At 42.9% G+C, this 10906-nt stretch overlaps 1 protein-coding gene across 1 annotated transcript; it reads right to left on the reverse strand.

Annotated features, from left to right (window-relative positions):
- Nucleotides 1-5103: 5103 nt before the first annotated feature.
- Nucleotides 5104-6711, reverse strand: LOC311041842 (sodium-dependent lysophosphatidylcholine symporter 1-B-like; the record flags this gene model as incomplete). The annotated part of the gene is made up of 1 exon (XM_084052327.1): nucleotides 5104-6711. The coding sequence occupies one exon, from the start codon at nucleotides 6709-6711 to the stop codon at nucleotides 5104-5106; it is 1608 nt and encodes a 535-aa protein (XP_083908453.1).
- Nucleotides 6712-10906: the final 4195 nt, after the last annotated feature.

Raw genomic sequence — 10906 nt, forward strand, 5'->3', positions numbered from 1 at the left:
TGCAGATTCTATGGAATCGTAGTAGCTGTGATTTAACAATCCCTGTGTAACAGTGTGGTGGGTGGAATGAGGTTTTATGTAGGAGAGCGTGAGTGTCTGTTTCTTTAAAGTAGACTTTGAGATCTAACTTTCCACTGGTGTTAAACAGTGGGCCCTTGAAGACGGTTACATCCAAGAAATCTATTTTGTTTGTGTCTGTGACAAATTTTATAGTGATGGATCGGTGGTGTGTGTTTAGAACTTTAATAAAGTCTTCAAAATCCTCCTTGGAGTGCTCCCAAATCCCAAAGATATCATCCAAGAATCTAAAATAGTGGGTTGGTTTTAGAATACATTTTTTTAAAGCTGTGTTTTCCCACATTGCCATGTAGATGTTCGCGTAGGATGGAGCAAACCGTTTTCCCATGGCTGTGCCCTTTGTTTGTAAATAAAACTTATTGTTAAATTCAAAGTCGTTCTTGGTCAGATTAAGACTTAATAATTCTAATAATTCAGCATCTGGCCGCCCCCTATCTGGATATTTGTTGAAAATATCTTTCACTGCTTTTAATCCTGCAGCTGTCTCAATGTTGGTATATAGGCTGTCAATATCGATTGAGAATAAAAAGGCCGCTTGTGGCATTGTTATTTTCTTGATTTTTTCAACAAAGTCATAAGTGTCTTTCACGTAGCTCGGATGTTGGGTTGAGAGGGGGTTCAGAAAATATTCAATAAATTCTGCTGTCTGATAGGTTTCACTGCCACAGTCAGAAACTATTGGTCTGCCTGGTGGGATTTCGAATGGTATGGTCCATGTGTCGGGTGCTTTATGTATTTTTGGCAATAGATAGAAGACCCTTGGTCGCGGTGTGTCTTGACCCGAGAGGTAGGTCTCTTGTTTGCTACTTATTATTTTTTTCTCTTTCATTTGTTTTATAATCCTCTTAGCTTCAATTGCTGTGTTTTTGTAGATTGGTTCCTTCAATTCTTTGTAATGGTTTTCATTACTAAGTTGTCTCTCTGCTTCAAAAATGTACTGGTATCGGTCCATTATTACGATGGAGGATCCCTTATCTGCTGGTTTGATTATAATGTCTTTATTTTTTGCTAGTTGTCTAAGTGCTCTTACCTGTGGTCTTGTGAGGTTGTCTGTTTCTTTCAGGTGTCCTGGGATCTTGTTCAAAATCTTGCTGTCTTCTCTGAGTAGTAGTTTAAGGCTGTCTGGGAGGGAGCCGTCTGTTGGTTCCCAGGAGGATCTTGTCTGGAACGGTGTTATTTCTCCCCTCTCTCCCATTCCAAAATGAGTGGCTAATTTTATCCTTCTGTGATAATCTGATACATCTTTTTCCAGTTGTTTGGTCTGTTGTTTGTAGATGTCCAACGTGGGAACAAATGATAATCCTTTCTCCAAAACGTCTCTTTAGGCTTGGTCTGGTTTGAAATAGTGTGATAGGTTAATTATGTTTGATTTTAGCCCCGTCTGTATTAGCCTTGCAGGGCATTCCAGTTTAAACTAGTAATCCAATTCTCAACCATTGCTTTGGCTGTTTGTGGTACCCAGTGTATTTTGTCCCTTTCGGTTTTGAAATCCCTGTCTTCCAATTTGGGGTGTGTTTTACCCGTGAGATAGACCTGTTTAGGTTGTCTAGTCTCTTCTGTTCTAGTACCCTGAGTTGGTCTGAGTAGTTAATCAAGGCTATGTGTATGCTGGCACAAGGAAATTTTTTGGTAGCCCAGTGGATGGATTGCAACATTGTTTTATGTGCTGTTTCGTCTGTTTTGTTTTGTCTGTTGTTGATACCTACTGATATGAGGCAGTGTGCTACCTCTTTGTTTATCCTGGTGTGTTCCTTCAGTAGTTCCAGGCAGGATTTGAAGTCCATCCCTGGGAAGCTTTCGATCTGGATGTCGTCCTTCCTTCTGGCAAAAGGCGGGATCCTTGCCAGGTTTGAGTCACCGAAAATCAGGATCTTCTTATCTGGGTTAAGTCTCCAATTCTTCTTGAATTTGGACCCTGGGTGCGTGTGTGGTTCTATCAGTGCATCCTCTCCCTCGTTTGTGTTGTTGGTGTCCTCGTGTTCTGGTCTTTCCTGGATGGCTTCTTGTGATGTGGTGTCTGGGTTGGTTTGTGTCTCCGTAGGTTGGCTGGGCGCTGGGGAGATTTGGTCGGGGTCCTCCTGTGTTCTTTGGGTCCTCCTTTTCTTCCTCTGCTGTTTTGGTGGTGTGGTTTTCTTTGGTGGTGCCGCTAGGTCTGGAAAGTTTTCCTGTGTCCGGTGTAGTTCTGGGGGTCCCATCTCCTGGATCACCTGTGCTTGGGCTGTGAGGGTTCTTCCTGGTTGAGTGGTGTTGGGTCCTGGTGTGGTTATTCTTCTGGTGTCCCTTTCCGGTGGGCCTGTGGTTTGGGAGGAATGGGTTTGGGGAGGGATTGTGGAAGGGTTGTTTGGGATTGGAGGAGTGTGGGGTGTTGGGGTAGGGGTGGGGACACGGGTGTCGGGAGAGATTGGAGGGTGGGGGGTGGAGGGTGGGGGTGTGTTTGGTCTCAGCTCAGCGATTGTTGTAAGGGCTTGATTTATGTCTGTTTGTTTTAATCTTTTGCCTAGATTTTTTCTTGCCCATTTGGTCGCTATGGAAAAAGCCTTTTTCCATTCCTCTGTTAAGCAGTCGGCGAGCTCTTGTTTAATTTTTGTCAAAAGGGCCCTGTAGTGATTTTCAAGAATCAAAAGAGTGGTGTATTGCCAATTTTTTGCATTCCCTTCCAGCATAAGGGCGGTGTTTGGGCTTGGCTGTGCCGGTTTAATTAAGGTCATTAATTCTTGTGTCTTTTTGGCTATGCTGGCTGGTACCTTTTCAGAACCTGTTATGTTCTGGAGGTGATGTGTGGAGACTATGAATTTGTTTAATAATCTAATTGTTTTAAGGAATTGGTCCCTTTCAAGGGGGTCTATGTGTGTGGGTGTGTTCTGTTCCTCTGTACCTGTCTGGTTCCTGTCTCCTCTGGTGCCTAGTCTGTGGTTTTGACCAGGGTGAGGGTGCGATACTCTGTGGTCAGGTCTCTGGTTCCAATCCCATTGAGGCCAGTGATTCCGCTGGTGGGTCCACTGGCTCGGCTGGTTCCAGCGGTTCCCCTGGTCCCAAGGGTATGGGTGATCTCTTCTGTGGCTCCAGGTCTGATCTCTCATTCCTGGTGGTCTGTTCCATGGGCCAGGCCTCTCCTGGTTCCTTGTTCCCTGATATCTGTTTGCTCCTAGCTGGTTCATATTTGCAACGTTTCGAACTCTGTTGTTCTTCGTCAGGCTGTTGTGATCCTCCTTGTGAGAATAATTGAATGGTCCTCCTGCTCTTGTATTTATGCATTGGGAGGTGGGTGTGGCTTTGTTTTGTTTTAGCCTATCAAATTGTTTTGGGGTGTGGCTGGATGGCCTTTGTTTTTTCTTTTGTCCAATCAGTGTATCTATGGGTGTGGTTTATTTTCTTCATTTTCACTCTGTGTCTCTGGAGTGAGCATGGCTTGTTCTCCTGTGAGATTTTTTTTTTTTTTTTTTTTTTTTAAATAAAAGAGAACAGGATCTTTGTAGACTCTCTTTCAAATGTTTGAGGTACTCGCTGGTTAGGGAATGGTTAGGGTCGGACTTCAGTGCTAAGCCTTTTTAGAAAGGTCATCCTTTCAGAAAAAGGCAGAGCAAGGAATTTTTGCTCTCGCCATCTTATTTTTGAAAGAAAGTCTTTTTGGGATCCTGCTACTCTTTAATTTTAAGGTCCATATAATTTCACATTCTGTTTAATTAAGTATTCCTTTAGACTACATTCTAAATCTTTGCCCTAAGCCCTTTTTGGCTGTTACCCCTTTCCTGGAGGGAGGGGGGGAAAAACATTTTTTTCCAATTAGGGTTAACCATTTCACCTTTCTTTAAGGTTTAGGTTTTTGGGCATGTTTACAAATTATAATATGAAATAGAAATGCCAGTGAACTTTGTGAGAAATGTTCACTGGGGACTGTGCATGGCAGGTAAGTCCAGTCATCCTGAGTCCCACCTGGACCGCATACCAAAAAATCATCCATAATGTCATTATAAGAATGGTACAGGATTAGGACTCAATAAAAGATTTAAGAGAACAAATACAGTTATGGACCATGACGGAGGCGCGCCGACTCAGCAGACCTTGAGGCCGAGGAGTTGCGCCCGAGCGCCTCCAGGCGCGAGTGCCCGCAACGACCGGCCGAAGGGCTGCTAGTCGACTCAGCGCCGTCCGAGTTATGTACCGATAGGGACAGAATCGTAAATGATGTTTGTGGGGACTGCGTATAGGGTATAGGGTATAGGGTTCGTCAACGTCGGAAAGGCGACATGTCGGAAAGGAGAAATGCACCCATTTGTAGTGTACGAGTAGATATTGACTCCATCCCCTTGTATTTTTTCTTCTTTTTGTCACTTGTATTTTGAATGAATGTTGTGTTTTTGTTGTGTTAGCTATCTGAAAAAAAAACAGTTTATATATTTGTTGATCCACACGGGATCTCTCTGAAATCATATTGTATGAGGATGTTAGTCTTGCCCAAATATGGAGAGACAGTGGATAGTTCAACCATCAAATGCACACATTTTTCTGTGCTATGCTTTAGTGACTAGACCAAAGGTCTCTAGAATCTAGACTATTTGTTCTAAAACTTTTTCATGTCAAGGAAGGACCCCCACATTAACATGTATACTTGGTCGCGGACTGCCTTCGGAAAACATTTTGTGCCGGGGACCCCATACAAGATTTGTGTTTCATAATGATTCCAAGCTTTTCTATTTTTGAGTGGTGCCACCCACTCCTATATCTGACTTTGTCTGTGTGTCCGTGTGTATGTCCATATGTCCGTGTGTATGTCCAATAAACAAACATTGATGACAACATCAATACGGGGCTCATAAAAGGCACCACTCTCTTCACACAGGGTGTGATTTTTTTTCATGACTTTTTGAAAATAGCATATCTGCAATCTCACACTTTTATTTTCAAATAGCTGATGTAGCCTAGTATATGGCTTAAAGTGGATACACTGATTTTGATGCTATATTAACTAATTCAGCTGGGGGCCCCTGAAACTGCCTCAAGGACCCCACTTTGAGAACCATTGTTCTAGACCATGTTGGAGAGCTCTGCCTCTGTCGAGTCCTCTTTAATCCCTTCAAGAGTCCATTTCGAAATTGGTTTGCTGTCCCGCCGTTCCTGGAGCAGTCTGCGGTTTACTTGCCTCCTTTCCTCGTTGACTGGATAGTAGTAGAATATAGCCAAGCCAACCACTATGAAGGCGATGGGCACAGCAGAGATCAGCAGTTGCAGGGTTAAATGAACCTCCTCTGGTTGTGTGCAGCCTCGAGTAATGTAGCCTGCAAAATATAAGCTCAGTGTGGAAATTCCCACGGAAATTCCAGAGCAAAACTTCCATAAGAAGACGTACAGTGAGTAGAAGATGGCCTCGTGTCCGATGGAGTCAGGGTTATGCACCTCGAAGTCATCGATCACATCGGGAAGCATCGACCACGGCAACAGTATGGCTGCGCCTACACTCACTCCAGTACCAAAGGAGAAGATGTAGGTGAGATGCTTGTTGCTCTTCACGCACACTAACAGAATCATGAAGGGAACAGCACACAAGTTTCCAGCATAAAAAGCTGTCTTCTTCCCAAACCTAGTCTGGACCCAATGCCAGAAGGGGACGCTCAAGGTCGCGGCGATCATGCAGACCAGAAGAATTTTCTGGAAGTCATCTCTGAAGCCCAATGCGTAGGACGTGAACACGGCAAAGTTCCCCTCCAGGAGATAGAAAGCCATTGCTGTCAAGAGGACGCCCATGTTCAGGAAGACAAAGGGTCTATAGCCCATAACCCTCCTTATTGCTTGGAAGAAAGGCATGGGCTCTGCCTGGGCACGGCGTGATTCATTTCTCTCTTTCACTCCAGAGAAGAGAACTATGGCACAGAAAATGTAGATGGCACTCATGGCACACGAGGCCATCATGTAGGCAATCTTTGTGTCCTCAAGGGAGACGGGAGAATCGGTTTTAGCATTGACGGCAATTATGGAGGTAGAAATGGATACAGGGATGCACGGTGCGCTGGCCGTACCCACTATCAGCCCCTGGACACCTGTACCGATGAACATGGTCAGAACCTCCATGGTCATCCTGTAAGCGCTGCACGAGTCTCTGTCCTTCTGCTCTGCGCTGATGAACATGGTCAGGGCAGAGTATGGCACGTGGAAGCAAGTCTGTAGTGTCTCAAAGAGGCAGTAGAACACCAGGTACCAGACGACCTTGCCGTGATCCGCAAAAGGGGGAACGTACCATACGAGGGAATATGCCAGCACAGCGAATGGCGTAGACAGCACAATCCAGGGCAGCATGCGGCCGAACCGTGTCCATGGGCTGCGGGACACGAGAAAGCCCACGGTGGGGTCTGTTATTGCGTCCCACGCTCGGCCTACAAACACGATTATGGAAGCGTAGAGGGGGTTCAGCTCAGCCACGTCCAGTAGATAGATCTGCAGGAAGAATCCCAGGACAGTGTCTGTGATCTTGAAGGGCATCGAACCCATGGCAAAGCACAATTTATTGCATAGTGACAAACTGTTCCTTGGCTCATGCTTCCCATCGACCTCAATGCCATCGCCTGAGCTGATGCTACCATCTGAGCTGACCACCTGTTTATTCAATAAACTCATTTTGGACACCTCTTCCTTGGCCATAATAACAACTGTTCATTTATGCCAGAGCTGCTGTTAGATGGATGTAGTTATTCTGTAGCATTCGCGTCCAGCCGGTCAGTCTCTATTCTTGTCTGCCCTCTCTTCTGATTCTGTGTGAGGACCGGCTTCCGTCTTTCTCTAGTTGTAGATGGACATCTGGAGGAATTCCGCCCTACAACACCTTATAGGGTGGACTTAGCATTGATCTGACGTCACACACAACGCAAACCGTTGCCTAAGTCAGTGTTTGCCAAACAATGGGTCGGAACCAATTTTTGGGTCACAAGTAAATATCTTTTTTTTTCTGTTTCCTAATTATAATTGTTTAATTAACAGCTTAAGCAAGGCATAATCAATGGGGACCAGGCCCTTATTGAGAAACAAACCCTGGCAGGATGATTAGACCCCCGACGCAATAGCGAGGGGGTCTTTATCACCCTGAAGGTTGACGCATCACCCTGTCAGGGTTTATTTCTCAATAATGACCTGCTCCCCATTGATTATTCCTTTAATGTATTTTTGTCATTTGGGTGCTGGGGAAACACCACATTTATCTTTGGGTCTCTGTAGAAATTAACTGACTGCTGACTTGTGCCCTCATGCTGCTTCTTTATACACTTTATACTGGCAGTGTGTGTCCCAACGGTGCCGGAGATTAGCTCCTCATAGACACACGGACGGACACACGTGAAGACATAGTCTCAGCCTTCCTGTCTCAGCCTGGCAGAGACAATCAAAGGATATTTACTGTGGGTTAAGGCACTCTAAGTATGGATTCATGTCTCGCCTGGATGAGTCCCGGAACAGTAATATTGAGTACTCGTCCAGGCTGCGTAAACACTGGAGAGTCAGCCTCTATTTTTCTTTTATTGTTTAATTTGTTATGTGATGTCTATGATTTGTACGTACTCTATATGGACCCCCTGTGTGTCTGGAATAAAGTTTGAAATGAATATCGTCGCTGTCGGGCAGAAACCTCTTAACTCCATATTGTAACTTTTTGTGTTTTCTTTCGTAAACAAATGGCCTACTTCTACATACTACAGCATCACACAAAAGTATCAAAAGTAGCAGATACTGTATACAAGCTTGAAATGTTTTGAGCTTGTAGACATTTGCTATTTTTTAATTTGAATCCTGAAAAGTAACAGTTTTGGACATATACATGGTGCATTTATATAGCGCTTTTATCCAAACCTCTTTACATAGATTGTGCATTACATTCACACATTCACACACACATGGCGGAGGAAACCATGCAAGGCACCAACCTGCTCATCGGGAGCAATTAGGGGTTCAGCGTCTTGCTCAAGGACACTTCGACACTAACTCTGGGGGAGCCCGGGATCGAACTGGGAAACTCGCGGTTGCCATACGGCCGCTTTACCGGCCACTCTACCCCTGACCGGCCACTCTACCCCTGAGCCACTGCCACCATGTGAGGTTTCCACCCAGCAGAGAATACATAAAAGACATGACATACAATAAAATTCAAACAGAGAAATGCTCTTCTTTAGACTTCTGTTACATACAGAGTCATTATCCTAAATATCCACAGTTCCTATTACAAAACCACCTGATACAATACACCTGTAGTGATGATTCAAGTTATTCAATCATGATTGAAGTTATTGCTAACAATGCATGTAAAATTAACAGATAAACAGATTCATATAAGGTCACATGTATGCAAAAGGTACATAAAGAAAATCACAGTGTACTCGCTCCAAATGTTAACTCAGGCATGTAGTAGTCATCCTATAAACTATTTATTTATTTATAAATACTGTATATTGATGTAGGGGAAATATAGTGCTCACAGTGTATGTATCAGAAGAGTTCACATTTTGGGGGCAGAGTTTTATCTTCCTCTGCATGAATGTTTAATTAACTTAGTTCACACATATTTGAGAGTGGAGGTGTTGTGTTTCGCCTTGGAAAAGCGTACAGCTCCCGGACTACTAGACATACATTGTTTCTGATAGCTTTTTTCCCCTCCAATGTACAGTATGCCATAGTACCACAATGGAAACAAGCCCTTATGACTTTTTGTGTTTAATCCTTTTAGCAGCATTGGTCATCTAATCTAACAGCATGTATATAATATATCACATTAGCAGCAGTACAACTTGAAATTACAGCTTTGACGTAATGAATTTCCCATGGCTGCGAACAATAGCCATACAACTGATACTAGAATGTTGAAAATCATAATAATGTCCTTTTAAAGGTCGCCATGCAGCCAATCAGTTCAATAAGGCACGGGCTGTGCAGAAGAATTATACTATATTGTTATTATGGTTGCTTATATCTAACCTTTATATTTTACCCTAACTTAGTACTCCATATAATAACATTATGATATGACATGATATTTGGTACAGTAGCTCGTAGGAAGAAGGTGTCCGCTGCGGCAATAGACCTGATAGCTATTGTTTTGTTTGGTTCGTTCAGCTTGTCCTTGAAGCAGCTAGTATAACTATTGTCTGATCCCTGTGCTCGTTGGTAGAACTACCGTACTACCAACCTGAGTGTTATTGTACTTCTCCCCATGATATCATGTACATTAACCCATTCAATCCGGGAACGCATACTGTGTCATTTTAGATTTCTTTGGCTATGCGATTGAAAAAAAGGTGAAAATGTGTGCAAATCTTTGAATATACAGTATATATACACTGTTGACTCAAATCTTTGCTTCTGGGGGTCCCTGGAACAAAATACTTTTTGGGGGTCCTTGACATGAAAAAGTTTGAGAACCACTGATATACATACATAGCAACATACGTTTTTTTTTTTTTTTTTACTGTTGTTAGAAGACATTTGTAGAATCCCAGAACCAAAGATTTGAGTTAAAAATGTTTGCTTTAAAAATATACATTCAAAGATTTGCACATGATTTTTCAAAAAAGATAGCAGATCTACAAGCTCGTAGCCCAGCACTCGGTGCCGCGCTATGAGTTTGTATAGTATATCTGCTATTTTTGAATAGCCAGAGTATAAAATAATGGTTAAAGTGCGTTCCCGGTTTTAAAGCATAACCTTCACCACCTAGAATATTGTCTCGACTCCTATTGCCTCATCAATTACTGATTGATGCAGAATTCCAGGACAGCTGCTAGGTCCTCCCCTCCCAGATGACAACAAACCACACCACTCTGCCACAATGAATGCCATATTGGGCTAAAAGCTTGCAGTGAAAAAAGAAGAAGCAAAACAACTTCTATATATTCATGAAGTGCGTTTTATTCAGGGTTCATTACATTTCTTTAAAAATATATTTTGTTTAAATAGCCAGAGAGCCAAAGTAACATTATTTGCAAATACTCTGGACCAGGACCTTTCTTTGTGTGTGTTGCACTTCCATGACCACAAAGCGACATCTCACCCTCTGAAATAAGAGTTGAAATCCATTTAAAGTTTTTTTATAATGATAAAACTCATTGGCTTACTGGCATGTGCAATGTCAGGCCCAGGTTGTTTGCTTTACCTTGCCTTTGACTGGCACACAGTGTTGTGGCGGCCTTCCCTTCTTGCAATTGGTTAGTTCAAGCACTGCATCTATTATGAATTCCCTCCCAAACACGATCTATTTGAAAGGGGAACAAAAATACTGAAATGATCACAGACAATAATCCTTCAAATGTTTAATCAATTTCACCCTGGCATCCCTATTTTGGGCAAATTTCCCATTTTTTCCCAGAAATTTCAGAAATATCTAAAATACCAGATTAGCTATTTTCTATAAGGGCCTAATCACTGTCTTAAAGGGATAGTTCACCCCCAAAATGACTTTTTAAAATATCGTTTACACACCCCATGGAGACTTGAATTCATGGATATTTTTTTGTTTTTGTCGCATTCCTAAGCCAATAATTTGATGACCGACAACGGTTCCGGTAGGAGACACAAAGAGTCTCCTTTGTGTCTCCTACCGGAACTGCTGCCTACCGGTCCTCTGGTCATCAAATTATTGGCTTAGGAATGCGACAAAAACTAAAATATATCCATGAATTCAAGTCTCCATGGAGTGACTAATCGATAGAATTTTTTTTTTTTAAACCCTATATATTTAGTTGACTGTGGTCCGCATGGCTCTAGCTAGTATTTCCCTCTACACCACATCTCATTATTGATCATAGCATTGCAACCTGGTGTGATCGGCTTGTAGATCACCTATTTGCGCCAAATGTTC

This window comes from Gymnoscopelus microlampas (assembly GCF_963454915.1).
Source record: "Gymnoscopelus microlampas genome assembly, chromosome: 3".
NCBI lineage: Eukaryota > Metazoa > Chordata > Actinopteri > Myctophiformes > Myctophidae > Gymnoscopelus > Gymnoscopelus microlampas.